This window comes from Numida meleagris, chromosome 1, assembly GCF_002078875.1.
Source record: "Numida meleagris isolate 19003 breed g44 Domestic line chromosome 1, NumMel1.0, whole genome shotgun sequence".
In the NCBI taxonomy this organism is placed as follows: domain Eukaryota; kingdom Metazoa; phylum Chordata; class Aves; order Galliformes; family Numididae; genus Numida; species Numida meleagris.
In genome coordinates, this window is record NC_034409.1 from 150,776,207 (window position 1) to 150,792,082 (window position 15,876).

Here is a 15,876-nt window from a genome sequence, read left to right on the forward strand (position 1 = left end):
AGGGGGATTAAAAAAAAAAAAGAAAGAAAGAAAACACGGCGGGGGGAGGGGAAGCACCTGGGAACGGGTCTCCCGCTCCCCCCCGGGGAAGGCAGCTCCCCTCGGCCCGATCGCTGCCGGCCCCTGGATAAACACGCGAGCACAAAAGCAGCCCCGAGCGCCGTGTGGCCGCGCACGGAGCCGCCTCCTGCGAGAACAGGCAGCGGCCGGGCCAGGAGAGGGGCGCGGAGCTCCGCGCGGCGCCGGGGCCCGACGGGAGCGGGGCCGGGGCCGGGGCCGGCAGCGGGGCCGCGGTTGTGGTAGAAGCAGCGGCGGCGCTGCCCTTTTGAATGCCTCCCGCAGCTCGGAGTGCTGGCAGGGCGCTGGGAGCGCCAGTGAATGTAGCCCCGCAGAGCCAATGAGCTGGGACCGGATGCGATATATCCTCTGGGACAACAACTGCTCTGTTCCTCCTCAGATCCACATGACGCCATTTACTGCTGCTTTTGCAGAGAGATCACCCTACCTCCTCCGGAAAGAAAAAGAGAGAGAGGGAGAGAGAGAGCGAGCAGAAAAACGCCGAGCCCCTCCAGCTCAGATCTCAAACCTTCCTCCTCCTCCTCCACCTCCTCCAAACACACAACAACAACCACCACCACAAATCCGCTGCGCTCCCCAAACACCCCCCCGCTCGCAAACCGCAGAGCCGCCTGCAACACACACACACACACACACACACACACACACACACACACACACACACACGCTCACAGAGGGAGCGAGAAAGCCGAGGGAGAGAGGGAGAGGAGCGTGCGGCGAGCGGCGTTCGGCAGCGCGGCCCCCCCCCCGCCCGGCTGCTGCTGCTTCCTCGGAGGAGCTCGCTGGAAGAAAGCTTTGCCATCGGATTTTAGATCCACTTGATTTTGTTTTCTGTGGCTTTCCCCTTCCTCTCGATCCTTTGCTACGGCAGCAAAAAAAGTGCCTCGGTGCTGGCGGTTCGGCCTCCTGTTCATTGAGGGAAAAAAAAGGAAAGTGTGTGTGAGAGTGAGTTCTTTGGAGGAGCACAGAAAACCCACCCAGATCCGGAGAGGTGTTCTGATTATTACTGTAGCACATAGGCGCACACACGTTCTTACAATCGATCTGGGCAGAGGGACTGACTTTGCTCCGGACTTTTTGCACGCTGATCGTTCTGATTCTCATTTGCAAGTTGGACGAAAGCAGAGTTTGGAAAAGAATTTTTTTTTTTGCTTTAGGGCTGGATTTATTTGCAAACCGCAGGAAGAAGAAAATACAACAGAGAGAGGGGTTTGGTGCAGCGCCGCGATCACGGTGAGAGCCTTTTCCTTCTTTGCAAAACAAGCTTTTCAGTAACCCCCCCCACCCCTCCCGGGCTGCTCCAGGAAAACTCGTGGAAATGTTTGAGGCCGATCTCTTTTCCACTCGCACAGGTTCTCCCTCTCCCCCCTTCCCCTCTCCTTCCTTTCCCAGAGAAGAGCCGGAGGTGGGATTTCGGAGCGCTTTCTCTCCGGGGAGAGTTTTGCGGGCTGCGCCTTATTTGCGCCCCGTCGCGCTGCTCCGGGGGGCGCGAAGCTGCGCGGGGGCGGAAGGCTGCACGGGCGCGCACGCGTGCCCGGGGGGCTGCGGGGAGGCGGGGGCCTCGTACTCCCGGCTGCGGGGAGCCGGGCACGGGCCGTGCTGCCCCGGGGGAGGCGCGGGGAGGGCGCTGCGGGGCCGCCGGTGCCCCCGGCCCGGGGAAGCGCCGTGATTGACGCCCGTCTGTGGTGGCGTCGGGAGATCCGTGCCATTCGGAAGTTGAGTGCACGGCTGGTGTAAATACATCTTGTGCGGCTGTGGGTGCGTATGTATTTCTCGTGCGGTGAAACAGAATTCGATCCACGAGACGGGGAAACTTCTCCCCCAGGTTCTACTTTGCAGATTGTATGTGTGGAGGGGAAGAAAGACTTTTTTTTTTTTTTCCCCTGTGGATTTACTGTGTAACAGACACCCCCCCCCCCCCCCCAAATATATCTGTCTGCTGGTGTTCTCAGCAAGTTACTTGTGTGTCAGCTTGCCCCACCCCGATGTAAAGTCCCTTTTGCCCTAATCCACAGTTTGATGGCACGCTCGGTCCTTAATGGGGGTTTCACAGCCCTCTGAAAGCAGAGAGGGTGGCGGGGGTGTGTGCGGGGCGGTGGGGGCGGGGGTGCCGCACGGCTCCGGTCGCAGCGCAGAAACTCCCGGGCAGGGACCGCTTCCCCCCGAAAAAATCCCCCGCGATGCGGGGATTTTCCACACGCAACACGCAGAAGCCCCTTGAGTTTGCCACTTGCCCAAACGTGCGAAGACGAAAGCCGCCCCCCCGTTCGCCCTCCTGCCAATCCCAGCCAGGAGTAGGCAGCGCTCGTGGCACTTGAGCTGTGCGAGAGTGGACTTTGGCTTCTGGAAGTGGGAAGCAGTGTTATCGCCCACATGCACACACAGAAAGGCATAGCGCTGGAAGGGTGCTGGGTCACAGGGAGAGCCGTGCTTTCACTCGGAGTTTTCGGGCACGGTTGCAAATAAAGGTGCTGGAGGTTCACAGCCTGTCCCGTTCGGGTCTGTCAGGGGGAATAAGGGAACGTGGCCCGGCTCTGGCTGACAGTGCCTCCCGGGCAGGGGCGGGAGGCTCAAGTTCGGGCAGTTCGCTTCTCCGGCGGCTGAATGAGTGCTCAGGGCAAGGCGAGGTGGTGGGGGGGTGGGGGGCAATCTGCCTCCTGCCCGGCTGTCCCGGAGGTGTTGTCTCCAAGCGTCTGCGGGGCGCCGCGCATTGCCCGGCAGGGAAAGGCTTCCTGAGCATCTCCCGGGGGAAGGCAGGGGGGAAGAGTTAAAAGGAAACATGGGTTTGACTTTCCTGATAAGGCGACTGCGGCCGCCCCCTCCCACCTCCCGGCCCGGGGATGTCTCCTGTTTATCTCCAGGTTGTCTGCACTCGCGGGGCCGCCGCCTGCAGCCGCGGGGCTCCGCGTCCCACCTGCTGCGCGCCCGCTGCGCGCCCGGATGCAGCCGCGCCGGGGGACGTCCGGCGTCCGAGGGGCTCCTGCACCACGCTCGTCCCCAGCGCCCCGCAGGTCGGGGGCAGCCTGGCTTCTGCTCGGGGCTGTCGCTTCTGCAGGAGTCGGCTCTGGGTCGGTGGGCTCCAGCTCCGGTCTGGATGCCTGGATATAGGGTTAGCAGTTCCTCTCGGGGATGGGGAGAGTATTTTATTTTGTATTTTGTCTTTTTTTTTTTTTTAATCAGGCGAATGAATGCCTACTTAGGCTGTTGGTTGAAACTTTCTGTACAGCAGAAGAGTGAATTTAAAGAAAACATAAGCGATGCTGCTTCAAGATAAGCTTGCAAGACTTTTGGGGGGGCACCATGACACACTGCGTGCAAAACCAGGAGTTGGCAACGTTAAAAACAGTCGGTCATTTTTAAAGCCTAGATTTTTTTCTGGAAGGAATAAGCACTTGAGGGGAGGGCACCAGGAGTTAAAAGGTTAAATGCTTTCCGCTGCTATTAGAAGAAAGACAGTGTCTGGAGATGTTCATTGTTAAAGTGTTTGGCTATATTTTATTATACTGTGGTATAGTATTCTTGTTGGTAACTGATGTGTACAGAGTAACACTATGGTGCTCTCTCTAGGTATAATTGAAGACATTGTGTGGTCCTTGTAAGGAGCTTGGTTCCTGCTTGGGTTTTAATTGTAAAATATTGTTCTGGATTTTTGTGTAGGTAATTGGATTTAGGAACTGCTTTAAAATATGATAAAGGCAAAACAAATACCGAGTGATTCAGAGGTCAGAGCTTGAAACTTGTGCATATTTTAACGTGGAAGCAAGTTATGTGCAAGTTCCCATCTTATGGGTCTTTTCCTGACTTTCCATTTAAATTCTCAAGTTTGTGTTACAACTTCGTAGTTATTGATCCTTCAAAGCAGTGTTGGCAACCAAGTAACCTCCTTGGATGCTGATGTTATCTGATGGCATTATGCACGCCTCCCTCGCAGGAGCCACTCTCAGCAATATTTGAAGTGTAGTCTATGGAATTTTTTACACGTTTTAGAAAAAACAAAACTGGTAGCATTGCTTTTGTAGTATTGAGCCTTAAAATAACAATTGCAGTGGTGTACAAGTATGACACACACTAAAATATTGGAGAAAGATATTTTTACTTGTGCTGTTGAAGTTTTTGGTAGCACTAACTCATTTAATGTCTAACCTCAAACATTTTATTGCTATTTAGTGTTTTTCTTGGGACCATTGGTATTAAACTAAAATTTCCTATTTACATCATGTAAAGTTTAATGTGTAAAGAGACTGGCCTACCAAAATATTATCCAGTTTTAAACAAAATTGGAGAATTATATGTCTGTCATCAGCAGGTCACATTACACTTGCTAAATGCTTGCAGGCTCTTTTTTATTTAATGTAAAATAAGGTTTTCAGTAGTATCATGTGAAAAGAAGAGTCACTTCAAGGGGCTGAAACTTGGTCACGTTAGAGGCTGTGGTCTGGCTGGAAGATAGCCTGGGAAGTCCTAGCTACCAGGCGTCATCCTTGGGCTTTCCAGAGCCACAGGTTGAAATGCACGGACCTAGAACAGAATCTCTTTAAGGTCTCCCCAGGAGTAGCCAGAAGAGGCCAAGTAGAACATACTTAGCTGACTGGCACTGCGCTCCACCCCCCCCCCCCAGTTGTGAATCCTTTTTTAATGGCTGATGCATTACTTGAATGTGTGCAGTGCTGTGGAATCCTACAGGCTGCTGGAGAGCATGAGATGTGTTGCAATTAGTGAATCCTCTCTTTGTTGCTCCAGGATTTCAGATGTGTTCTAAGCCTGCTGGGGTGAGCACGCTTCCGGGCAGCGATGGAGACGAGAGCTCAGCACGGCAGCGGGTCGCAGGCCTTGCTACAGGCTCGGCGTGACAGTGGGAGGCCACATGGGGAGCCTGACCTGCGGGACGTCCTGACACAGCAAGTCCACATCCTGTCCCTGGACCAAATCAGAGCCATCCGCAACACGAATGAGTACACAGAGGGACCAACGGTGGCTCCGCGGCCAGGGGTCAAGTCCGCTCCTCGTCCAGCGAGCCAGCCCAAAAACGAGAGGCCACATGGCCCGCCTGAGCATCGCCATTTTAGCCGGGTTCAGCACACGCAAACGCACGCTTCTCCTCGGGCGCCTCTGTCCCGCTCCATCAGCACAGTCAGCACGGGCTCACGGAGCAGTACAAGGACAAGTACGAGCAGTAATTCCTCTGAACATAGGCTTCTAGGATCATCTTCAGGGCCAGCTGCTGACGGGATAGTCCGCATGCAGCCCAAGTCTGAGCTCAAGCCGAGCGAGCTGAAGCCGCTGAGCAAAGAAGACTTGGGAGCGCACAGCTACAGGTGCGAGGACTGTGGGAAGTGCAAGTGCAAGGAGTGCACATATCCAAGGACCCTCCCATCGTGTTGGATCTGTGACAAACAGTGTCTTTGTTCAGCCCAGAACGTGGTCGATTACGGGACTTGCGTGTGCTGTGTGAAGGGCCTCTTCTATCACTGCTCCAACGATGACGAGGACAACTGTGCTGACAACCCCTGCTCTTGCAGCCAGTCGCACTGCTGCACTAGGTGGTCAGCCATGGGTGTGGTGTCCCTCTTCCTGCCTTGCTTGTGGTGTTACCTGCCAGCCAAGGGTTGCCTTAAGTTGTGCCAGGGCTGTTACGACCGGGTCAATCGGCCTGGGTGCCGCTGTAAACACTCCAACACGGTTTGCTGCAAAGTTCCCAGTGTCCCCCCCAGGAACTCTGAAAAGCCAACATAGCATCACTAATCGGAAATAATCGAGTAATAAGGATTATTTTAACATATATGCAACCAACTAAGCAGCTATGGTCTTGGCGCTGTAGTAGAAGGGTTGGGGGTACACTTTGCTGTTTGCAGTGACACGCTTTTCTCTGTGTGCCATCTTAATTGATAGGCTTGTTAGGATCCAACTAGTGGGATGCAGAATAAAAAAGGCGATGCAGTACATCGTGACCCACATATTGCATAAGCTAAAGCAACACAGACACTCCTAGGCAACTCCGTGGTTTGTGAATAGTACTTGCAAAATTTGTAAATTAGCAAATGACTCCCTTTTTTCATTGTTTTCTGCCAGAGATAATGTGCTATATTTTTGTATATACAATAATATTTTCAACTGTGAAAAATAAGTGGTGTCATAAGACATGGCACAGTCACAAAATATTATACTAATATGTTGTACATTCGGAAGAATGTGAATCAATCAGTATGTTTTTAGATTGTATTTTGTCTTACGGAAACCTTCTATTACAAGACTCTGATTTCCCTTCGGACTTCATGTATATTGTACAGTTACAGTAAAATTCAGCCTTTATTTTCTAATTTTTTCAACATATTGTTTAGTGTAAAGAATATTTATTTGAAGTTTTATTATTTTATAAAAAGAAATATTTATTTTAAGAGGCATCTTACAAGTGTCACCCCTTTTTATGAGGACGTCATAGTTGCTGCAAATAAGGGGTGAACGATGCATATGTTCACTATAAAATAGAAAATATATTAACGTTTGAAATTAAACTGGACTACTTGTCATTTTTTCCCCCATTTATTGTTTTGAGTTGGGAAAAACAGTACTTTAAATTGCAGACTTTGAAGTAATATAGCCATGGTGAGTCTAATCTGACCAGCTGGAAAAACCAAAGTAGAACTTTTAAGTGTACTTTTGCTTCTTTGTTTACTGCTTCACCTGAAAGTAATGCAGGATTTTCACTTCCTTTACACAAATGTCCCGTATGCTGGTTCTGCATCTGAAAAGGAAAATGAACATAGGAACACACATAAATTCATTCCAGAGTAGCAATAATAGGCACTGAAAGGTTGACCTATTCTGTAAGTGATGAGCTTTTGTGCTTCAGAAAGGAAATAAGTAATCATTCACAAAAAATGTTAGGCTTGCACAGCTTTACTCAGAGAGGGGGAGAAAAAAAGGAAGATTGATACCGTCAGTGCAAAAAGCTTGCAGGATTATTTGTTAAAAGCAGAAGAATATGCCACGGGGAATGATAGATGTGAACGTAGTCCGGCCTTGTGTCAAACATTTGCCTCACTTGTATGAAGAAAGTTGCTAGATTTGTCATTTGTGGCAGTTACCTTCCACTGAGGTCAAAATCCTTTCGCTGCCAAGTTTCCCACCGGAAGTCTAGAGAATGATTTACCTTTCTTTATTAACAAACTATCATTTCCTGTTCTGAGCACGTCTCTCTCCAAGTTCTGAGGCCTTAATGTTGAATTTTATTTATACATTTATTAAGCTGGCATTTAAGAAATAGCTGTAAGTATTTTTAAGCTGACACTCAGAAAAATCTCACAGCCTTTTCTGAACCCTCTCCAACAAAAACAAGTTATAGCTAATAAATTAGGGGCTCACTAGAAGTTGAAAACCAGAGCATAGAGCAAATGATACATCTTTTTTTTGCCCCTAATTTTTAATCTACGATCTGGTGCTTGAGCTAATCTTCATAGGTCTGCAGTACTCAAAAATCTTACACCGTGTTTGTGTGTATCACTTATCAGTCATCAACTGAAATTAAAAAGTGCAAGTCCTGACTAGTTTGCAAAACAAAAATAGCTGATACATGGGCCTTGTTCTCTCTCTCTCCCTTTTTTTTCCTCTAGTGAAAAATACAAGCTAGTTTTCTTTCCTCTCTGCACAAACGTTCTGGACACTTCAATATACAGGAATGAGCAGAACTTCCTGAATGGAATTTGTTGAGGAAGAAGGTAGCTTATGTTATATGGAGTCATTTGTCAGTTTTTAAAGTGCATCAGTATATCATGACTGAATGTTAAGGCATATGTGAGACATTTGGCTGTTGATAAACATATTTTAAATATATTATAATCTTTAGGAATTTTGTTCTTAAATACCAAAAGAATTGATAACCTCTGTTGTAATTCAAGAACTAGACAGTTATATCTAAACTGTCCTTGGTTAGTCTTGCAATCATACTGACTGAAAAGAAACCTGGAAATAATCAAATAGTCCAGTCATTGACTGGGGGAATCTTTGACCTTTAAGCTATATTTTGGAAACCAGAACAGCACTACTGTTTAGTACTCAGTAAATCCCATCTTTTCATTGTATTAATGAACTTGACAATACTGAAGGTGAGCCCTATTTTTAAAATGTTTCTCTCCAAGTCCAAGGAAAGCTGAATGAAAAGTGTCAAACTGCAGCATGGCTGAGCAGCATAGCAGTCGAGAGAAGTGCAATTGGAGGTCCTGTTAGAGATATTACAATTCTGCAATTGTAGTTTTTTTTTTTTTAAGTATTAACAAATGTTTTGACTAGGTAGACATGTTCTAAGGCAAAGGGAAAACCATTTTCCTGTTGGTGGTGAAATTGGAAGTTGGCATTGACGTTGAATGCTAGTTGTCGCATTCCATTTGATTTTTAGTGTGGATAACTAGTGGATTCCCCTCCACAGGTAAGCATGCTACCAGTGAATTGAGTTGTATGGTATGATGCCTCGGAGTGAGGATGTACGTGGGAAGATGGCATTCTGCGGTGCATGTTGGCCTACCCAGTGTGCTGGGGTTTAGGCTTCTGTTAGTATTAGCGTGTTTGCAGTAGACTCTTAAAAATTGGCTTGTGTATGTCAGTTAACATTCTAATATTGCACTTCATTAGATGATAAGGCTTACTGTTCTAAATAAAACCAAAATGTTTCCTTAAATAGATTAGATTGTTTTAGTACGAATTAAGAAGGCTTTTCAAGAGGATTGAGATAATGTTATTAAAGCATACCTAGTTTGTCCTTTGAGATACGAAAGTCTAGGTCTATGAAAGGAAAATTTTCTGTACACAGGTTTTGAGGATAACAACAAAAGTCATGCCAGATATACACCCTATAAAACTTTGATTTTAGAGAACTGTTTAAGCCAGGAGAGGGGAAAACCCTTCTTACTGCTCCATTTGTTGTGTTGTTGCTTCAGTGTTTTGATCTGTGAATTTCTTATGAATGCTGATGCTGCTGTAATGTTTGCTCAGAGTCTTGTAGGATTGGACTGACAGTTGACTATAGTAACAATGGAAACAAATAGCTTTTTGCAAATTATTTTTCCATATGGTGTGATCTGTGAGCTACAAATGAATACATGACATTTGCTTGTACGGTAACTTAGGAATGTCTTTATTAATATCCTCAAGCAAATTTTTTATTTTGCTCTTTAATGGTTTGAGGCTTGATTATAATTTCTTTTTTGAGATAGTGATCATAGCAGTAAAAAGGAAAAAGAAACTTTGATTCAAGTGGAAAATAAAAAAGGTATAGTACTTTAACTGGAAATGTGTTCTTCAAGGATTTGAGATAATATTCAGGTGAGTATTTACATATTAAAGTGAGTTACCAAATCAGTCTTCAAAAGCCAAAATTCTTCTAATGAAGAAGTGCAGTAGTTATGTGGTCAGGAAGATTAATTCCGGAGATCAGTTACACTTTCTTACCAAACCATCAACTCTTCTGAAGTGGAAGTGACTTGACAGTAGCAAAGTACTGATCACTTACTGCACCATCCCTAATTTGCTTTTTTCTTTTTTCTTATGCACAGCATTACCTGATACAGTTTTCACCTTGGAAAAATACAAAGTAATTCAGTTTTGTGTTCAGTGAAATCTTAAGGCTTATTCTTAAAAGGCAGGGAGATAATAGAATGCATCTCTGTACTGCAGTGGAACATTCAATTATTTTTAGGACTTAACTGTTAAAGAAGACAGAATTGAACAGTCTGTCTTGTCCCAGATGTTCCTAGATGGGTGCAGGTACAGGGAGTAATAATGATCTCATTTGCTGAGACTAATTTCTCAATCAGTCACTGGAGCATAGACCCGGTAAGACATTGGCTGAATATGAGAGCATGCTTGATTGAGTAATGTCTGTATGAATAGGAGTTGAATAGATTTCTTACTGAAAATGGCAGCAGCATATTGACTCATGTTAAATACATTAATTGCAAGTTAGGGTCATGGGTAGACAAAATGGTGAAAAAGCACACCAAATCCTTACTAATGGAAGTATTCTGTTTGGTTCCTTTGTTGTTGCTGTTGTTGTTTTCTGGAAAAATAAGCAGCAAACCTTATTTTTTAAAATTAAAAAAGTGTAATTTTGTACAATCTGATTTAAAACAGGAATATTAGAAATAAAAATTGACATCTCATTGAAATAATGACAGATATGAAAACTGCATGCACATACAAGTATTTCTTCTTTCCAAAAATACTGAAGAGACCCTCTGTGTGTAAGTCTTAATTCTTTCTCATAGTATTTCTTCCTCTTGGTCCCTGTCCCTCCCCTTGACCTTTTCTCACCTTAATACATAAGGGTTTACTGCCACTTACTGGGACAAAAGGTGAAAGAGAAGGGTGCAACATGCTTTTCTCATTAGCATTCTGCTTCTGAAACTTTAAGACAAGGTGGAAAAAATGATTACCTAGCCGTATTTGTCCTGCATTTTAGAGAGACATAAAGTGTTTTTCCATTCATGCGACAGTATAATCCACAGTTCCAGATAAGATCCTATTTTCATTTCTTTAGTATGATTTTTATGGCTAGAACATACTTTATGTGTCCTTAAGTTGTTCCCCTTCATTTTCATTTACTGGTGCTGTGCTTCAGATGACGGAAACAGAGGTCTTACTACCATAAAAATAGGTGTTTTCAAGAAAGCAGATGCTCCTACTTTAGGTATGGGTAGCATGGATTTCACTTGAAACAGGGTGGGGGTTTGGTAGTTTTGACCTTGGAAAAGGCAGCAGGCCTTTTGGGATACTATGTAACCCAAGTTTCTTTCCCTGTGCTATAGGAAACTTTTTTTTCCTCTGGTTGAAATTGTGTGCTAATTAGAGAAGTTTATGGCTAAATTGTTCACATTTTTAGGCTAAAATGGTTCCCATTTCAGTAGTCTTTGTCAATAATCAGAAGCTTTGACAATGCAGTCTACTAATGTACAGGATTATTTGTAGATATTTGAACACTTTGGAGCTGAGGTTACATTTTAAAACAAACTTGCGAAGGGGGATAATCTGTTTGGAAAAAGTAAGGAATTGTGTAATCGTTGTAACTCTGCCTTCCTCAAGACCTACTGCATAATGACAAAACCCCTGAGTGCACCTGAGATATGTTACAAGAAAAGGCACCAGATGCCAATCAGTATTGTGAGTAGAAGCTTAGCTTTGAGAATCTGAGCCTAAACACAAGACATACCAGCCTGAATCTAAGTGTACTGTTGTTTGTTTGTTCATTTTTAATTATTCTTACCCCCTCCCTACCCCCTTTCTATTTTGATCAAGAGTGTCTCTGAAAGTCAGTTTAGACCTTCGTCATCTTCCAGCGTAGCACAGTTTTTGTAAGTTACTGATCTTAAAGCACTATCATTTTTTGTTACTCTGTAAGAGGCATGTAAAATTTGGTGTACCACAAACAGTGCCTAATGCACAACGCAAACAAAATTATTCTTGCCTTTCATTTATCTTGCAAAGAGAAGAAAAAAAAAATTTTTTGCTTTGTGCCATTTTGTTCATACCTTTTGTTTAATTGTTGTATTCAGGGAGACAATAGAGTTAGGGTTTTTTTTTTAATTTTTTTATTTTTCCGATTTATTTGACACTATGTAAAGCAGTTAAGGGTGCAAGAATGCACTGTGGGTACTTACCTAACTGCAATCGGTTAGTATTGTAGAATGAGGACTCATTAAATGCAATGTATTTTTTACCAGTAATTTTACTGTTTTCTACCTCTCGTACTCTGCAGATGGAAATAGAAAACTGGGGGAGATTATGCAGTTGTTTGAGGTGTACAAGTTTTATTCTGTAGTAACTTTTTTACTGGAGAAGCCCCATGCTTATACCCTGAAACCAGTGCATGAGAATCCCGTAATATTGCAGCTACATCTGAAGATAATGTACAGGTACCAGTGCAGTTGTGAGAGAGGGAAATGGGGGGCTGGGGGGGTGCTTTCCTCAAACACTTTTGTCTTGAGTGGAAGAAAAAGTCTGTCTAAGGTATTCTGAAACACTGAAACATGGGTGGGGGATGGGGAAGTGGGATGTAATGGTATAAAAAGTGAAGTTTATATCAGAACTGTGACTGAACCTCACTCTCCAATGCACATACCATCACTGCACAAAGTCTGAAAGTAGGAAAGAGTGTCCCTGGCTGCCTCTGTAGTAGTAAATCAGACAGTAAGTGGAAATGTTCTTAGACAATGGATTGCAATTGCCCACACTAGTGAAGTGTTAAGACTTTCTCTGGTGTGAGTTAGACATGTGCCAAAAAGTATTCTATTCCCCAGCCCATTTCCAAAGTCAAACTGTTCCAGGCCCATTCTCAATAGTCATCTCACCAGCTGCTCCCCTCTTTTAGACATTAAGGGAGTTACCTACCATAGACACGTCCTTTTATAGCACATGGTGCCTAGGAACATTCTGATTTATTTGCTGTCCAGGAGGAAGGAGATCCCTCCCACAGATCGTATCTCAAGAGAGCTTACAGGGACAGACCTCATGAATGATGATGACACAATCTTACTCCCAAATATTAACTCAGTTGCACAGAAGTATCATAGTTCAATTTTTGTCAAAAAATTCACGCATTTGGCAATGGATCTTGTTAGAATTTTGGAAAGATGAGATGATAAACACTCTTGTTCCAGTGTGAAATAGCTACTTAAAATTACATCGGTAAATTCCATCTCAGTTTTATACTGAAGCTGAATCTGTATTCTTATCTGTTTGATTTGGGCAATGTCATCTTTTCTTTTTTACAAAATCATTTTTAAGTAGCTACTGACAGAAGACATTTTAAAAAAAGTTTTTTTCTTGTATTTATCTTTCATTAACTTGTAAGCTTTCACACATCGCAGCACTTATTGGTTTTTTAGGAATAAATTAAGATAGCATATCTCTCTTTTGGATACATACGTCTTGTAGAAAGCAGTCCCCAAAACAGTTTCCTCCAAGGATAATCACTATAACCAAATCTTTCCACAAGATGAGGAAAGTGTTCTTTATTTTTCCTATGAGCCTAATGCTCCCATAGCCCCCAGGTTATAGAGTGGGTGGTTTGTGGAGCCTTATGATTACTGAGTGATCTTGCGGGCTTTAATAGAGAAAAAACAATGTGTAAAGTATTGCACGTGAGTTTGGCAATCAAGTGAACAGATCCCATTAAAGTATTTTAAACATACGCAAAATATATTTCTGTATGCACACAGTCTCAGGGAAGTGACTAGAGAGAAAAGGACTATCACAGTTCATCCCTTACAATCTCTGCTACGGAAAATCAGGACAGTCAGCTGGTTTTTACTGTTATATTTAAAGTTGATAATTAAAGTAAACAAAATATTATATGGAGAGATATCCCGTTCATTTTATAAAATGTGTCCAGGATTCGCGCTGTTTACATTTCACATAGTTTTTCATCGAAAGACCTCACTTCAGCCACAAGATTTGTGGGTGAAATGCTTGGCCTCACTGGAGGCAATGACAAAATTCTCCTTGACCCCCTTGAAACTTTGTATAGACAAGAGGTGAATTCCTGAATATGTACTGATTGAACATACACTTGAATGGGTATCCTGGGAAAATCCCAGCTGCCTAGGGGAATAGAAAAAGTTTATAATTGCATGAGACACACTTTTGAATCAAGGAATAGCCAACTTACTTTAGGATTTTTAACCTTTGTTCTGATCCTACTTAACTTACTCCACAACTAAGATAATTTATTCCTACCACTGCCGTAGTGTCTATGCAGTTGCTTCCCTTAGGCACCAATCTTTAAGATTTTGCGTGGGGGTTCTATTTTGGTACCAATTCCATTAATGTTGCTGCACAGTTGTTAGGCTTTTTCTGACAGACTTGTTCTGGTACAAGCTTCTGTGTAGACTCTTTTCCTTTTGTTTCAGCTTAGTGTTAGTAATTACTTTTTAAATTTATTTATTTATTTATTTATTGTATGCTGAATTCAGTTCAGCTCAGCTGTTGAAAAAAAAGTCTAGGTAGACTATTAATTTTGTTTAGCTGACAGTTTGGTTAACTGACATAGGCTTATTCATACTAAGAGTATCTGCACAGTGTTTTGTGACAGTATTACTAAATTAGCTACAAGTAGTACCTGAAGTTAAATGAGTGAAAGCATGCTTAAAGTAAACTACAGTGAACTACTCTCAGACAGAAGTGTCTATGCACACTAGCATTGCTTTGATCTAAGATGCCCATTAAAATGGGCAAAATATTTTTACAGTTACATTTCTATATTACACATTATATCTCCTGTATACATATATATATTCACATTACAATTATGTCTTCTCTAGAAGAAATGAGGAATGGAAGGAAAGAAATGACTTCCTATAATCATGTTCACTGCTACTAATATTTTTCTTTTCAAGTACCACCTTTTGCTACAACATTCTCCTATACTTTCTGTATGATACCACATAAATCACTTTTTCCCCCTACCTGTGAGAGACCGCATCTACAGAGTGGAGTACCTCTGCTCTGCACTCTGTATATTGAAGTTTCCCAAGCATAGTGTGTTGGTCTAGCAAACAAAACAGCTTTTTTTCCACTCTGTACTTTCAGTGTGAATAGAGTGATGAAGATGCTGCTTTTCATATTGCTAATCTTAATGTGGCAACTTTCAAAGGCCTTCTCAGTTCCTGAACGCTGCTAATGTAAGTTCATAAGTAAATGCACAGAAAGGTTGATTCTCAGCCCATGAGGATTTATGGACTACCTGGGGAGAAGACATTGTCAGATGGTGAGTGGTAAAAGGGAAGATGAGTACACTAATGCGATATGAACCCATACTTTGATGATGATAAGTTTTTTACATTCTCTTTAAAAGGGATTTTTTTAAATGTGGAAAGATTTTTTAGCATAGGCAGAAAAGCAAAAGAGATCAGTAGATCAACTTTTTTTATTTTTAATAGATAGGATTGCTTTACCAGTCCCTCTCTATGATTGCAATTGTTCTACAAATAAAATGATATTGTTGTAAGTATCTTATATTCTGGTTCAAGGAAAATAATATTCTGTGCAGATGGTGGATGGCCATAGGAGCGATGGCCAGGAGCAGCAGTGGACAGGAAATAATGACTGTAGCAGTACAGGAAGCAAGTAGACACAAAGAATGATTATTTCTAAATTTAGGCTTAAACGTGAATTGTCAACATGTGATGCAGACATCTCATGCAACCAACTTGAAAGGTCTTCTACTTCTTTTTCTTCTTCTTCTTCTTTTTTTCAAATGGAGGCAGTCTAACTTCGCCTGGCAGTGACAAAGACTAGTATCTTTGGTACCCATTTCAGAGAGCTACAGTAAGTACAATAAGGCTTACTGGGACAAAGAAACAGCAGGGACACACAGAAGAAAAAAAAGTGAAATGTTTTTGAATCATGTGAAATATCAAGTAAAAGATTTTTTGCTGTTTTGGTCTGCATCCTTGGTGGAGTGTTTTATTTATTTATCTATTACTTTATTTATTTTCATTGTTCTTTGTTTCATTTATTTTGTTCTTTCATTCTTTCCTAACCATCCTAGTCTTCCTCAGATCTGTTAGGGTCTGGTGGTGTGGGCATAAGGTCATGCCACTGACATAATGAGTTAACGTGGGACTTGAAATATTAAAATATATCCCCACTGAAAATTAGGTAGCAGTACTAGATAAAGTGATTGCTGCTATTGTGATTTGTCTTGGTTTTGTTGACTTTTTTTTTTTTTTTTAATAATTTAACCAGTGACCAAATTCTCAAATAAGGCAAATCAACCTGGCTCCATTAATGGTAGTGATGGTCTGGTGATTT

The 15,876-nt window shown here is 43.0% G+C and overlaps 1 protein-coding gene across 4 annotated transcripts; it reads left to right on the forward strand.

The window, feature by feature from the left end:
- Nucleotides 476-6,590, forward strand: SPRY2 (sprouty RTK signaling antagonist 2). Of its 4 annotated transcripts, none has more exons than XM_021416842.1 (2): nt 476-1,311; nt 4,819-6,590. In XM_021416842.1, the coding sequence occupies exon 2, from the start codon at nt 4,870-4,872 to the stop codon at nt 5,809-5,811; it is 942 nt and encodes a 313-aa protein (XP_021272517.1). In that variant the 5' UTR covers nt 476-1,311; nt 4,819-4,869; the 3' UTR covers nt 5,812-6,590. The 4 variants fall into 4 exon arrangements, with proteins under 4 accessions (XP_021272517.1, XP_021272536.1, XP_021272530.1 ...); XM_021416861.1 differs by lacking the exon at nt 476-1,311 and adding an exon at nt 1,406-1,430; XM_021416855.1 differs by lacking the exon at nt 476-1,311 and adding an exon at nt 2,174-2,546.

What these genes read in the sequence shown, in the direction of transcription:
- SPRY2 (XM_021416842.1), top strand. Translation starts at nt 4,870, where the DNA reads ATGGAGACGAGAGCTCAGCACGGCAGCGGGTCGCAGGCCTTGCTACAG.